Source organism: Scomber japonicus, chromosome 1 (genome assembly GCF_027409825.1).
Source record: "Scomber japonicus isolate fScoJap1 chromosome 1, fScoJap1.pri, whole genome shotgun sequence".
NCBI classification, from domain to species: domain Eukaryota; kingdom Metazoa; phylum Chordata; class Actinopteri; order Scombriformes; family Scombridae; genus Scomber; species Scomber japonicus.
In genome coordinates this window covers 42,045,044-42,061,045 of record NC_070578.1, presented here as the reverse complement: position 1 = coordinate 42,061,045, position 16,002 = coordinate 42,045,044, and the positions used below count along the sequence as shown (strand labels likewise).

Sequence of the window (16,002 nt, the reverse complement as noted above, 5' to 3'; positions counted from 1 at the left end):
GGATCCACTCACTGATTTCATTTGTTGTTTGTTCATTCAGGAGCTCGTACTGCAAAGTGTCGACGTAAACTCAAGTCTAACCTGGAGAAGAAGTTCCAGTGTCTGTTTGAGGGGATCGCTAAAGCAGGAAACCCAACCCTTCTGAATGAGATCTACACACCGCTCTACATCACAGAGGGAGGAACTGCAGAGATCAATGATGAACATGAGGTCAGACAGATTGAAACAGCATCCAGGAAACCAGACAGACCAGAAACAACAATCAGACAAGAAGACATCTTTAAAGCCTCACCTGGAAGAGATGAACCAATCAGAACAGTGATGACAAAGGGAGTGGCTGGCATTGGGAAAACAGTCTTAACACAGAAGTTCACTCTGGACTGGGCTAAAGACAAAGCCAACCAGGACATACACTTCACATTTCCATTCACTTTCAGAGAGCTGAATGTGGTGAAAGAGAAAAAGTACAGCTTGGTGGAACTTGTTCATCACTTCTTTACTGAAACCAAAGAAGCAGGAATCTGCAGGTTTGAAGAGTTCCAGGTTGTTTTCATCTTTGACGGTCTGGATGAGTGTCGACTTCCTCTGGACTTCCACAACACTGAGATCCTGACAGATGTTACAGAGTCCACCTCATTGGATGTGCTGCTGACAAACCTCATCAGGGGGAAACTGCTTCCCTCTGCTCGCCTCTGGATAACCACACGACCTGCAGCAGCCAATCAGATCCCTCCTGAGTGTGTCGGCATGGTGACAGAGATCAGAGGGTTCACTGACCCACAGAAGGAGGAGTACTTCAGGAAGAGATTCAGAGATGAGGAGCAGGCCAGCACCATCATCTACCACATCAAGACATCACAAAGCCTCCACATCATGTGCCACATCCCAGTCTTCTGCTGGATCACTGCTACAGTTCTGGAGCATGTGTTGAAAAGCAGAGAGGGAGGAGAGCTTCCCAAGACCCTGACTGAGATGTACATCCACTTCCTGGTGCTTCAGCCCAAACTGAAGAACATCAAGTATGATGGAGGAGCTGAGACAGATCCACACTGGAGTCCAGAGAGCAGGACGATGATTGAGTCTCTGGGAAAACTGGCTTTTGAGCAGCTGCAGAAAGGCAACCTGATCTTCTATGAATCAGACCTGACAGAGTGTGGCATCGATATCAGAGCAGCCTCAGTGTACTCAGGAGTGTTCACACAGGTCTTTAAAGAGGAGAGAGGACTGTACCAGGACAAGGTTTTCTGCTTCATCCATCTGAGCCTTCAGGAGTTTCTGGCTGCTCTTCATGTCCATCTGACATTCATCAAGTCTGGAGTCAATCTGCTGGCAGAAGAACAAACAACATCCTGGTGGCCTGAATGGTTTAGAGACAAATCACCACGTTTCTACCAGAGTGCTGTGGACGAAGCCTTAAAGAGTCCAAATGGACACCTGGACTTGTTCCTCCGCTTCCTCCTGGGTCTTTCACTGCAGACCAATCAGACTCTCCTACGAGGTCTGCTGACACAGACAGGAAGCAGCCCACAGACCAATCAGAAAACAGTTGAGTACATCAAGAAGATGATCAGTGACAATGTGTCTGCAGAGAGAAGCATCAATCTGTTCCACTGTCTGAATGAACTGAATGATCGTTCTCTAGTGGAGGAGATCCAACAGTACCTGAGATCAGGAAGTCTCTCCACAGATAAACTGTCTCCTGCTCAGTGGTCAGCTCTGGGCTTCATCTTACTGTCATCAGAAAAAGATGTGGACGTGTTTGACCTGAAGAAATACTCTGCTTCAGAGGAGGCTCTTCTGAGGCTGCTGCCAGTGGTCAAAGCCTCCAACAAAGCTCTGTAGGTGCACACAGAACCATAGGTGGGGGTTAAAAGTCCTGAATATTTTAGGTTTTAAAAAAACGAACACATTGTGACATTTCCTCTTTTGGGAGGATTTTTACTGGTAACCCTAATGTTTTTTCAAATAATATACAGACTTTTAGGCATTCTATTATTACAAATAGCTTGAAAAATAGTGCACATATCTGCTATAAATGGGGGACAAATTTAAAGGTCTTATAATTATGATGCAATTTACTTGAGTCATTTTTATTACTAATAAGTGAATGGGTTGTAATGGAATTAAAAAATTGGGATGTTCCCTGATTGTGTGACTGTGGACTGATTTGTATTTGTAAGACCACAGCTGGAGGTTCTGCAAAACGGTTTATCGAAACAGAAGCAAAAAACAAGCTCCATTGCAATAACAGAACATAGTGAACCCATTTGGATTTTTCTGTTGATAGTCCAAAGGTAATAGACCCACATTTCATATGTAAAACTCCCCATCCCAAATAACGTAGCCTTTTGTTCCCCAGCCACAGCATGCTGAGCCTACTGGTTCTGGTTAACAGTTGTTAAACAAAGTTGACAGTTCACAGGTTGGGTTTGGATGGTCGATTAATGCATAATTTTTCAGGTTGGGCATTTAGCAGCCAGGCCCCAAGCAGCAGGAGACTCTGTGTGTTTGTGAGCATGCACACATACAGCTGGGGGGGGGGGGGGGGGTTTGCTTGACTGACTGGGAGTGAGAGATGCGTCACAGAAACACAAAGTTAGAGATCTTTTGTATTATAATGATTAGTGTAACCGAAAAAAGTAATCTCCTGCTGTAGGCTCATGCTGATGGAGTGTGAGGACACGTCCAAGTGTGAGCAACATTGATGCTAACTATAGGTTACTTATTGGCCACTTTTTCTTAAATATAGCAATTTATAACTTTGCTTCAAGGAAGAAAACTAATGTTCGCAATTGCTTTCTTTTGTTCTACTGATTCTTCTTCAGGTTGACTGACTGTAACCTCTCAGAGAGAAGTTGTGCAGCTCTGTCCTCAGTTCTCAGCTCCCAGTCCTCAAGGCTGAGAGATCTGGACCTGAGTAACAACAACCTGCAGGATTCAGGAGTGAAGCAGCTTTCTGCTGGACTGAAGAGTCCACACTGCGGACTGAAAACTCTCAGGTTATTTTTATTACTATGTACATGATATAATATTATAGCTTTGGTGCTCAGGAATTGTTTGAAATGATTGTCTTTAAATTCACCATTTTTTTTGGAAAATACTACTAATTCAATTTTAACCCTGAATGACATTAAATCAGCAATATGATGAAAGATACTAAGTTGAACTAGAATAAACCATCAGTGAATATATATTAAATCTTTTCTTTAGATATGGTGTCAAACAACATTTAAGATTAAAGGTATTTCTTCCACCATAGTGAAAACAGAATGACATCAGATTAAACCCTGAACTTCAGCAGTTGCGGCCTCCAGCAGCAACATGTGCTTACTTCTATTACTAACCTAAAATGTATTACACCAACATACAGCAGGGGTTGCCAAGTGTAAAACACAACAAACATTAAGGCCTGATGGAGAAGATACTGTTTATTGAGTTGAGAATGTTTTTAAGCTTATTAGATGAACTGTTGTGTGTGTTCAGTCTGTCAGGATGTCTGATCACAGAGGAAGGCTGTGCTTCTCTGGCCTCAGCTCTGAGGTCCAACCCCTCCCATCTGAGAGAGCTGGACCTGAGCTACAATCATCCAGGAGACTCAGGAAAGAAGCTTCTGTCTGCTGGACTGGAGGATCCACACTGGAGACTGGACACTCTCAGGTATGGACAGACAGGTGGACACTCTCAGGTATGGACAGACAGATGGACACTCTCAGGTATGGACAGACAGGTGGACACTCTCAGGTATGGACAGATGGACACTCTCAGGTATGGACAGGCAGATGGACACTCTCAGGTATGAACAGACAGGTGGACACTCTCAGGTATGGACAGACAGGTGGACACTCTCAGGTATGGACAGATGGACACTCTCAGGTATGGACAGGCAGATGGACACTCTCAGGTATGAACAGACAGGTGGACACTCTCAGGTATGGACAGACAGGTGGACACTCTCAGGTATGGACAGATGGACACTCTCAGGTATGGACAGGCAGATGAACACTCTCAGGTATGAACAGACAGGTGGACACTCTCAGGTATGGACTGACAGATGGACACTCTCAGTTATTGACAGGTGGACACTCAGGTATGGACAGACAGGTGGACACTCTCAGGTATGGACAGACAAGTGAACACTCAGGTATGGACAGACAGATGGACACTCTAAGGTATGGACAGACAGGTGGACACTCTCGGGTATGGACAGATGAACAGACACTCTGACTAACTGAGGGACTGTGGTTCATGTTTAATGGTGGATATGAGTGAAGGTGTATGAAGCTGATTGTGTCTTTGTCTCTTCCTCCAGGATGGGCCATGGTGGACTGCAGAGACTGAAACCTGGTCTGAGGAAGTGTGAGTGTGTTTTCAGTTTGATTCATGAGAACTTTGAGAAAAACTGGATGAAATATGTAAAAGAAGTGAAAAAAGTTCAAAATGATGGAAAATGTGCAGAAATGGGCGTGGCCTAAACTGACATTTATCTTGAACCAATGAATCCCTGAATGTATTGAATTTACTTTAAGTTAAGCATCAGATGCAGGTGGAATTAAGTTTAATGTTGAATTTTGTTTAAAAAACAATTTCATCTAAAGGTCCACTTACCCTGTATCTCCAAAGCTTTCTGTCACATGTCATGGTCTTCCTCAGTGATGGAGTGTCTCAGTTGTCATGGAGATGGTTTAAGTTTGAATGGTGTCAGTAAAGTAGCTAATAAATCAACAGATGATAAACTCAGCTGTATTGTGTCTCGTTCTCTCCATCAGATGCCTGTGAACTGGAACTGGATCCAAACACAATGAGCAGAAAACTCAAACTGTCTGATAACAACAGGAAGGTGACACGTGTGAAGAAGGATCAGTCATATCCTGATCATCCAGACAGATTTGATCATTGGCCTCAGCTGCTGTGTAGAAATGTTCTAACTGGTCGCTGTTACTGGGAGGTCGAGTGGAGAGGAAGAGTTTCCATATCAGTGAGTTACAGAGGAATCTACAGGAAAGGAAAGAGTGCTGGCTGTGTGTTTGGAAAGAATGATAAGTCCTGGAGACTTTACTGCTCAGATAAGTATGCTTACTCTGTCTGGCACAATAAGACAGAAACATCCATCTCCTCCTCCTCTGTCTCTCACAGAGTAGCAGTGTATGTGGACTGTCCTGCTGGCACTCTGTCCTTCTACAGAGTCTCCGCTGACACACTGATCCACCTCCACACCTTCAACACCACATTCACTGAACCTCTGTATGCTGGGTTTGAAGTCTGGTCTGATTCCTCAGTGTTTTTGTGTCCTCTGTAGGAGGGAGAGTCTCTCTGTGTCCTCTGTAGGAGGGAGAGTCTCTCTGGTATGTTCTGTTAATGTATATATACGGTAGGCCATTGGTGGATTGACTTCCATCCCCGGTCAATGATTGGCTGATGATCCATATCACCATGTTAGAACCTCTCAGTGGTGATGGCTCAATGTGTAAAATACACAAAGGGCTGAAGTATTGTTTTTTTGAGGGCATTTGTTTTTTTGTTTAAAGATAGCTTACTATATATAACGATGACACATACGACTGAGTATGAACTCCTACAGCAGCACTTGGGGCCTGATTTACTAAGATTGGTATTAAATTGCATGTGCAGTGCAACAGATTGCATGTTTAGTTACTGTGTTTTTTTGTGGTGATCTACTCAGAATAAGTGCACTAATGACAACAGGTTCAGACAGCAGTATTTAAATGAGGGTTTTGTGTCTTAATGGACAATTTGGATGAGCAGAAATATGATCCCATTAAAGGTTCTAGTGGAAGAGGTTAACAAACATATTGAGTTACAGCAAAAAAATATTACCAGAAAAAATGCTGAGAGTATTAGTGACTATGTCAATACTGTTAGTAAAACCAAAAATATTAACATGGATGGGAAACTCTCTGTGTATTGTGTCATTGTGTCTCCGCCTCCTCGTCTCCATAGTAACAGCCGGCAAACACCTGCCCTTCAAACTTATTATTTATAGACATAGTTACCTTCAGCAACATTACCTTCAGGTTTGGTAAATCACAATGCGTCTGCTAAATAACATATTTGCATTTTCTCCTACCTGTATTTTACACATTGGGATAAAAACACCTCATATTACATTAATTACAGTAAACTACTAATATTACATATTCATTGCGTAAACTACTAATATTACATTCATTATGGTAAACTACTAATATTACATTCATTACGGTAAACTACTAATATTACATTACTTACAGTAAACTACTAATATTACATTCATTACGGTAAACTACTAATATTACATTCATTACGGTAAACTATTAATATTACATTAATTACGGTAAACTGCTAATATTACATTCATTACGGTAAACTACTAATATATTACATTCATTTCTTTTTTTAATTTTCTTATTTAAAGTGTTGTCTTTTGATTAATGGATGTAAACGCTCCAATATTCCTTATAGATATGTATCTTGAATATGTATGATATATTTTTATATTTTTTATATTTCTCCTTAACATGCTAAGTAAGTTAAGCCAACTTATATTTCTTACATTTATTTTTGAGTTTAAATTTTTATTCATATTTTAGATACATATATTTTTGATGTTGTTTTGAATAGTACTGAGAAATAGTTTTGATTTGTACGCAATAATTTCAACACATTCACAGACAGTAGTTCTGATGTGTATTTTTGATTCATGTTTTTAATTACACACAACTGCAAAACACAGTCAAGTGTTCATTGGAGATGTTTTCCATGCTTACATTACATTTGTAACTGATTTCAAGTACCTTATGTTAATCCTAATTATATCTGTATAATCGTCATGACATCTGATATGTGCATACATTTGATTTGTTTGATTTATTGCAATAAATAAACTGCTTCTATGTCCTGTCTCAGACTCAAACACTCGTTTTTCATGATTCATTGATGTTACAACTGTGGGTGTAATTTGTGTTTAAATGTTCTTTTATGTGTTAAAATATGTTCTGTTAATGTGTGTATAGACAGGAAGCAACTGGGGGGTCAATTTCCAGTCTGGCAAAATGTGATACAAATACATCTAAGATAGCGTTGGTGCTGCACAGAGGGGCATTCCTCATCCCCCTCCTCTCCCAAACAGCCACACTTTATTCCCTCTTGTTAATCCTGAGTTTGTTATGTTAGCTTCTTTTGTGGACTACCAGTGTTGTTATCTTATTTTCTTCTGTTTGTTTGGTTTAGTTTAGGAGGTAAGTGATTATCATTTGGTTTCTTTAGTTTCTGATCGATTATATGGTTTACTCCTCTGCTAAACTTGTTTTCTTTGTTGTTTTGGCCGTAGTCCACCCTGAAGTTAAACCAGCCTTTTAATATATTCCACAATGTAGACAAAAAGTCTCTTTATTTTGTACTAAGCCTTATGGCACCTTTCCACTATACAGTTCTAGCACTACTCGGCTCGGCTCGACTCGGTTTGGTTCCAGGAACAACCTTTTCCATTACTATAGTACCTATGTGGCACAATTAAGTCATATGTCAGGTAAGAGTTGTGTTATCAGCTTCATATGTGTTTTATGTGTTTATGGGAAGAAGAGTGTTCATTATAGTTAAAATCTAGGGTACAAAGTTATTCACTGCCAGTGTTAGTGTTCCGCTAGTAAATCACCAGCAGGTGGCAGTGTCGCTACACAAACGTGGTGAGTTACCAGGAAGTCTGGCGTCAACAAGAGACATAATGAGAATCTCTGTGTACAAGATGAGAGCAGAAAACTATACTTTTTGCATGTTGCAGGTAAGTTGGTGATGTGGGGCACTGTATTATGTCCTGTGAGTGTCATTAGCGACTTTATTTCACTGTGTAATGCTAGCCAGTTAGCGGCTAATGTACGGAGGGCGCGAGGGGCAGCAGACTTCTCAATGAGCCCTCGTCACTCATATCTGTTAAGACTGGGCACAGTAACATTGTGTGAGATTGTTTTATGAATATTGGATAAGACTGTTCCTATTCATAACCTAGTGAGTGAGCCTGTTTATGTTAATGTTGCACTGTTATTAAGAAAGGTGGTGTTATATTGAATGCAGATTATTATTATAGACACGAATGAGACATATTGCCCTCAAAAGAGTTTGAGATGGGGTGTAAGTCTTTTATTTTGCTTTCGGGTAGTGCTAGAACTGTATAGTGGAAAAGCCCCATTACTGTCTTTGTGGCTGCTTGGGACTTGGGGAAAATGGGGCCTTGTTTCATGTTGTGTCTCAAGCTCCCTTGGACTGGGCATAACAAATGATTAGTCTCAGTTGACTCTGCTGTCATTACTGTCAGGATCTAATGAGCAGCATGCAGCTCGATTCATGTTTTAATCAGATAACATCTGTCCAGCTGTTGAAGCCCACAGTGTTTTTGTGTTTCTCAAAGGTATTTAATCTCACCATCATCAATAAAAACTATTCATGACATAATTGTTGAAAGTATCCTCACTTTACTGACACAATGGATAATATAACAAGCTTTTAAAATACAACACATTGTTAAAGATGAAACTAGTGGTTTCCAACCTTTTTGTCTTTTGACGTCTTACAAAAAGCAGTGTGTAGTCGGCTCACATTTCAGATGTCTATGAGTTGTTAACAGCTCCACCAAATAGTGATTTTTCCCTCTAAACTTCTCACATGAGGACAAAAATTTAACACATTCGTGTATCAGAACTAAGTTTTTTCTTCTTTCCTCTCCCATTAATCATCTCAGCAGCCCTCACATTTATCTGCTGACCCTTTGGAGGGGCCCCACCTCTAGGTTGGGAACCACTGGACTAAACTAGCTAACTGTATATAAACTAGTGTAAACTAGCTACAACAGTAACATGCTGCTCTAACACTGATGCTTCCACACTTAAAAGTGTTTTTGATTTGAATCCCATTTCCTGTATTTTATGCATACAGTATGATATGCTGCAGAAATGTTTTTGTACCCTTCCCCAGATCTGTGCTCCCATACAATCCTGTCCAAAAGGTCTACAGACAATTCCTTTGACTTCATGGTTTCTGCTCTGACTGTCAACAGTGGGACCTTATATCGACAGGTGTGTGCCTTTCCAAATCATGTCCAATCAATTGAATTTAATACAGCTGGACTCCAATCTATCTCAAGGATAATCAGTGGAAACAGGAAGCACCTGAGCTCAATTTTGAGTGTCATAGTAAGTAAAGGGTGTGAATACTTATGTACCTGCAGTATTTCAGTTTTTTATTTTTAATACATTTGCCAGAATGTTTTGCTTTGTCATTATGGGGTATTGTGTGTAGATTGATGAGATAACATGTGCAGGAAGTGAAGGGATGTGAATACTTTCCGAATGCATATATATGTATAATGTAAAATAAGTGATTGCATAAATATTCACCCCCTTCAAGTCAGTATTTAGTAGATGCACCTTTTGTCCGCAATCAGCACTGAGCCTGTGTGGATGGGGCTCAATCAAACTTGCACATCTGGACACTGCAATTTTTCTCCATTCTTCTTCTGCAAAACTACTCAAGCTCTGTCAAGACAAAAAGGTTGGAAACCACTGGTTTCGTCTTTAACAATGTGTTGTATTTTAAAAGCTTGTTATATTATCCATTGTGTCAGTAAAGTGAGGATGCTTTCAACAAGTGTGTCATGAATAGTTTTTATTGATGATCAGATAAAATACATGTAACGTCATCAGACTGCCGTCCCACACAAGAATCAAACCCAGTATTTTTAAATACCAACATACAGCATACAAGTGAGGATACTTTCAACAAGTATGTCATGAATAGTTTTTATTGATGATCAGATAAAATACATGTAAGAAACATAAAATCATTATTGGTTCCCACAGCTGGACAGATGTTATTTGATTAAAACGTGAATAGAGCTGCATGCTGCCTGACAGTAACAACAGCAGAGTCAACTGACACTAATCAATGAATCACGTAGAAGGAAAAATAAGTGTTTGAGTCTGAGACAGATCTGCTTCACAGTGCAGAGTGTGTGTGATGTTTGATTTCAGCAGCTGATCTTCAGTCAGCAGAGTTTCTGTCCACAGGAGAGACTCTCCCTCCTACAGAGGACACAGAGAGACTCTCCCTCCTACAGAGGAACCAGAGAGACTCTCCCTCCTACAGAGGAACCAGAGAGACTCTCCCTCCTACAGAGGAACCAGAGAGACTCTCCCTCCTACAGAGGAACCAGAGAGACTCTCCCTCCTACAGAGGAACCAGAGAGACTCTCCCTCCTACAGAGACACAGAGAGACTCTCCCTCCTACAGAGGACACAGAGAGACTCTCCCTCCTACAGAGGACACAGAGAGACTCTCCCTCCTACAGAGGAACCAGAGAGACTCTCCCTCCTACAGAGGACACAGAGAGACTGAACCAGACCTGACTGTAAACCCAGCATACAGAGGTTCAGTGAATGTGGTGTTGAAGGTGTGGAGGTGGATCAGTGTGTCAGAGGAGACTCTGTAGAAGGACAGAGTGCCAGCAGGACAGTCCACATACACTGCTACTCTGTTAGAGACAGAGGAGGAAGAGGAGGAGGAGGAGGAGGAGGAGATGGGTGTTGTTCTGGCATTGTGACAGACAGAGTAACAACCATCATCAGAGCAGTCCAGACTCCAGGACTGATCATTCCATCCAAACCAACAGTCATCTCTGTCTCCTTTCCTGCTGATTCCTCTGTAACTCACTGACACAGAAACGTCTCCTCTACACTCGACCTCCCAGTAAAAGCGACCAGTCAGATCATTTCTACACAGCAGCTGAGGCCAGTAGTCAAATCTGTCTGGATGATCAGGATATGACTGATCCCCCCACGCACATGTCACCTTCCTGTTGTTATCAGACAGTTTGAGTTCTCTGTTCATTGTGTTTGGATCCAGTTCCAGTTCACAGGCATCTGATGGAGAGAACGAGACACAATACAGCTGCAGTTTATCATCTGTTGATTTATTGACAACTTTACTGACAATCACTGAAATTAAACCAATCGAGCTTAAATCATCTCCATGACAACTGAGACACTCCATCACTGAGGAAGAGCATGAGATGTGACTGAAAGCTTTGGACATACAGAGTAAGTGGACCTTTTGATTAGAATTTTTTTTCCAAATTCAAAGTTAACCTTGATTCCAGCTGCGTCTGATGTTTGTCTGAATGTAAATTCAACAGTTCAGTTAGAACATGAACAGTCAACATGACAGTGATATTCAGTAATATTCATGTTTGTTCATCAGGTTTGGTGTAAAGTGAAGGTCTTTGCACATCAAGTCTATTATTTTCATCTCAAACTGTCGTCTGTTACAAACACATTTTTGTCCAAATGCTCCAAACAGCTGAAGTCAGTATGAATGAATGAACTTTATCTGCAGGAGAGACATGAGGGACATTTTGGAGCAGGTAGCGCCACCATGTGAACATTTATAAAACATTTCTCTTTAAACTCCTGAACTGTGACGAACAGAAGGAAATTTCTATTTCATGGATTCATTGGTTCAAGATAAATGTCAGTTTATGTAATTTCTGACAAAACAGATTTTCCATCATTCATTCATCAACTTTTTTCACTTCTTTTACATATTTCATCCAGTTTTTCTCAAAGTTCTCATGAATCAAACTGAAAACACACTCACACTTCCTAAGACCAGGTTTCAGTGTCTGCAGTCCACCATGGTCCACCCTGGAGGAAGAGACAAAGACACAATCAGCTTCATACACCTTCACTCATATCCACCATTAAACATGAACCAGAGTCCCTCAGTTAGTCAGAGTGTCCATCTGTCTGTCCATACCTGAGAGTGTCCATCTGTCTGTCCATACCTGAGAGAGTCCACCTATCTGTCCATACCTGAGAGAGTCCACCTGTCTGTCCATACCTGAGAGAGTCCACCTGTCTGTCCATACCTGAGAGTGTCCAGTCTCCAGTGCGGATCCTCCAGTCCAGCAGACAGAAGCTTCTCTCCTGAGTCTCCTGGATGATTGTAGCTCAGGTCCAGCTCTCTCAGATGGGAGGGGTTGGAGCTCAGAGCTGAGGCCAGAGAAGCACAGCCTTCCTCTGTGATCAGACATCCTGACAGACTGAACACACACAACAGTATTTTGTTCTTCAGGCCGTTTACACTCAGCGCCACCTGCTGTATGTTGGTGTCATACAGATACATTTTTAGTTAGTAGTAGGATAGAAATCACATGTTGCTGCTGGAGGCTGCAACTTAAATAGTAAAACATTTTTCGACATTATTTCTAAAGACAGTAAGAAGATTTAATGGGAATTTACTAATGTTTAATGTTAGTTCATATTTTTCATTTTAAATATGTTAATTGTGTGATTGCAGTAATTTAATAAACCAACTTAACATATTCCATCATATTTCTGGTTTCATTTCATTCAGTGTTTAAACATTTAATTTGTAGTTTAAAAAAAAAAAAAACTTTAAGAAAATAGTGCCACATTTTTTGAGCAGCAGATTTGCTTTTATGGCCACCTGCATGTAGAGGACATGACAGTAATTATGTGTTAAACATTGTCTGTTATTCTTTCCATTATAGTAGATTTTAATGAATTTATGCACATTGAGTCATCATTGAAGATTAACAGTGTGCCAGACTTAGAATAACGACTCAGGACATCAGCTGGCTAAAGAGCATCCTGAATCTTTGGTGCAATAAACTGGCCAGGCTGGGTAGGTGGAATGACAAAGCTTCTCTCCTGAATAAACAAAGAAATCTCAATGAAGACGTCAGAAAGGACAGGAGGTACATAAAAGTGAAATAAGCCAGACCCCTGGGTATCACCGGGTCTGAATCAGATGACAGCACTTTTCACAGACCATCATTTAACAGCCACGCATAGCAAAGAAATACGCAGATGTGAACTAACCTTCTACACTATGGACGCAGTTCTCCACACTTACAGAGAAACCCTCCCTGGCAACATACCAGACTCTTGTCTTACAACACAAATTCCAGTTTGTCTCTCTGTGCTCTACAACATTTGAATGAATAAGTGGTGATAACATTAAACTTATGAATACAGTTGTGTTCAAAATAATAGCAGTCCCACATCACTAGCAAGATAAATCACTGTTTTTGTTAGAATTTCAACTTCTACACTGCGAGTAAGTTTCTAGAAGGTTTAGTAAAGGTTTAGAAAACCAAACAGGCATGACGTGCATGCTGCTGATTCTGTGAAACTGAATCATTTACTGAAAGGGGCGTGTTCAAAAAAATAGCAGTGCTGAGTTCATTGTGAAAAAAAAGATGTTAAACAGGTGGCCCTTATTTAAGGATCAAGGCAAGTGATGCTGCATATTCTGGCTGTGCATTTGTCCTTGAAAAACAGAGTAAAATGGGTCGTTCAAGACACTGTTCATAAGAAGAGTGTTCTTTAATTAAGAAATTAATAAAAGAGGGGAAAACCTATAAAGAACTGTAGAAAATGATAGGCTGTTCAGGTAAAATGATATCAAACGCTTTAAAATGGCAGCCAAGACCAGAAAGGCGAGGAAGAAAAAGAAAAACGACTATTCGAATGGATCAGAGAATAACCAAAATGGCAAAGGCTCAGCCAATGATCAGCTCCAGGAGGATCAAAGAAGGTCTAAGATTGCCTGTGAGTATTGTAACAATCAGACAACGTCTATGTGAAGCCAAGCTACCAGCAAGAAGCCCCCGCAAAGTCCCATTGTTAAAAAAAGACGTGCTGAAGCGGTTACAATTTGCCAAAGAACACATTGACTGGCCTAAAAATAATACAAAATTCTTCAAGTAAACTAGAAACTGTGGGGAAGCCAAAATATTACTTTAAATACACATTAATTAAAATGACCTGAGAGTTTCCAGTCTGCAGTGTGGACTCTCCAGTCCAGCAGAAAGCTGCTTTATTCCTGAATCCTGCAGGTTGTTGTTACTCAGGTCCAGATCTCTCAGACTAGAGGATTGGGAGCTGAGAACTGAGGACAGAGCTACACAACTTCTCTCTGAGAGGTTACAGTCACACAATCTGAAGAAGAATCAGCAGAACAAAAGGAAACAATTGCAAAAATTATTTCTCTTCATTGAGCAAAGATTAAACTACATTAATCTGGATAGTTATGTGTGCACCTACAGAGCTTTGTTGGAGGCTTTGACCACTGGCAGCAGCCTCAGAAGAGCCTCCTCTGAAGCAGAGTATTTCTTCAGGTCAAACATGTCCAGATCTTTTTCTGATGACAGTAAGATGAAGCCCAGAGCTGACCACTGAGCAGGAGACAGTTTATCTGTGGAGAGACTTCCTGATCTCAGGTACTGTTGGATCTCCTCCACTAGAGAACGATCATTCAGTTCATTCAGACAGTGGAACAGATTGATGTTTCTCTCTGCAGACACATTCTCACTGATCATCTTCTTGATGTACTTGACTGCATTCTGATTGGTCTTTGAGATACTTCCTTTCTGTGTCAGCAGACCTCGTAGGAGAGTCTGATTGGTCTGCAGTGAAAGACCCAGGAGGAAGCGGAGGAACAAGTCCAGGTGTCCATTTGGACTCTTTAAGGCCTCGTCCACAGCACTCTGGTAGAAACGTGTTGATTTGTCTCTGAACACTTTAGACCACCTGGATGTTGTTTGTTCTTCCAGCAGATTGACTCCAGACTTGATGAATGTCAGATGGACATGAAGAGCAGCCAGAAACTCCTGAACACTCAGATGGACGAAGCAGAACACCTTGTCCTGGTACAGCCCTCTCTCCTCTTTAAAGACCTGTGTGAACACTCCTGAGCACACTGAGGCTGCTCTGATATCGATGCCACACTCTGTCAGGTCTGATTCATAGAAGATCAGGTTGCCTTTCTGCAGCTGCTCAAAAGCCAGTTTTCCCAGAGATTCAATCATCTTCCTGCTCTCTGGACTCCAGTGTGGATCTGTCTCAGCTCCTCCATCATACTTGATGTTCTTCAGTTTGGACTGAACCACCAGGAAGTGGATGTACATCTCAGTCAGGGTCTTGGGCAGCTCTCCTCCCTCTCTGCTTTTCAACACATCCTCCAGAACTGTAGCAGTGATCCAGCAGAAGACTGGGATGTGGCACATGATGTGGAGGCTTCGTGTTGTCTTGATGTGGGAGATGATAGTGCTGGTCTGCTCCTCATCTCTGAATCTCTTCCTGAAGTACTCCTCCTTCTGTGGGTCAGTGAACCCTCTTACCTCTGTCACCATGCCAACACAGTCAGGAGGGATCTGATTGGCTGCTGCAGGTCGTGTGGTTATCCAGAGGCGAGCAGAGGGAAGCAGTTTCCCCCTGATGAGGTTTGTCAGCAGCACATCCACTGAGGTGGACTCTGTAACATCAGTCAGGATTTCAGTGTTGTGGAAGTCCAGAGGAAGTCGACACTCATCCAGACCGTCAAAGATGAACACAACCTGGAACTCTTCAAACCTGCAGATTCCTGCTTCTTTGGTTTCAGTAAAGAAGTGATGAACAAGTTCCACCAAGCTGTACTTTTTCTCTTTCACCACATTCAGCGCTCTGAAAGTGAATGGAAATGTGAAGTGTATGTCCTGGTTGGCTTTGTCTTCAGCCCAGTCCAGAGTGAACTTCTGTGTTAAGACTGTTTTCCCAATGCCGGCCACTCCCTTTGTCATCACTGTTCTGATTGGTTCATCTCTTCCAGGTGAGGCTTTAAAGATATCTTCTTGTCTGATTGTTGTTTCTGGTCTGTCTGGTTTCCTGGATGCTGTTTCAATCTGTCTGACCTCATGTTGATCATTGACCTCTGCAGTCCCTCCCTCTGTGATGTAGAGCGGTGTGTAGATCTGATTCAAAAGGGTTGGGTTTCCTGCTTTAGCGATCCCCTCAAACAGACACTGGAACTTCTTCTCCAGGTTAGACTTGAGTTTACGTCGACACTTTGAAGCACGAGCTCCTGAATGAACAAACAACAAATGAAATCAGTGAGTGGATCCTACAGAAAGTCTAGAAATCTGAACATGTAAGTGTGTCTGTATAGTTTTTCCTC

General features: G+C 41.5%; 1 protein-coding gene across 1 annotated transcript; it reads left to right on the top strand.

The window, feature by feature from the left end:
* Nucleotides 1-2,660: 2,660 nt before the first annotated feature.
* LOC128371686 (stonustoxin subunit beta-like) lies at nt 2,661-5,296 on the top strand. The gene is made up of 4 exons (XM_053332101.1): nt 2,661-2,689; nt 2,826-2,999; nt 3,484-3,643; nt 4,775-5,296. Exons 1-4 carry the CDS (start codon nt 2,661-2,663, stop codon nt 5,294-5,296), a joined length of 885 nt encoding a protein of 294 aa, XP_053188076.1.
* Nucleotides 5,297-16,002: the final 10,706 nt, after the last annotated feature.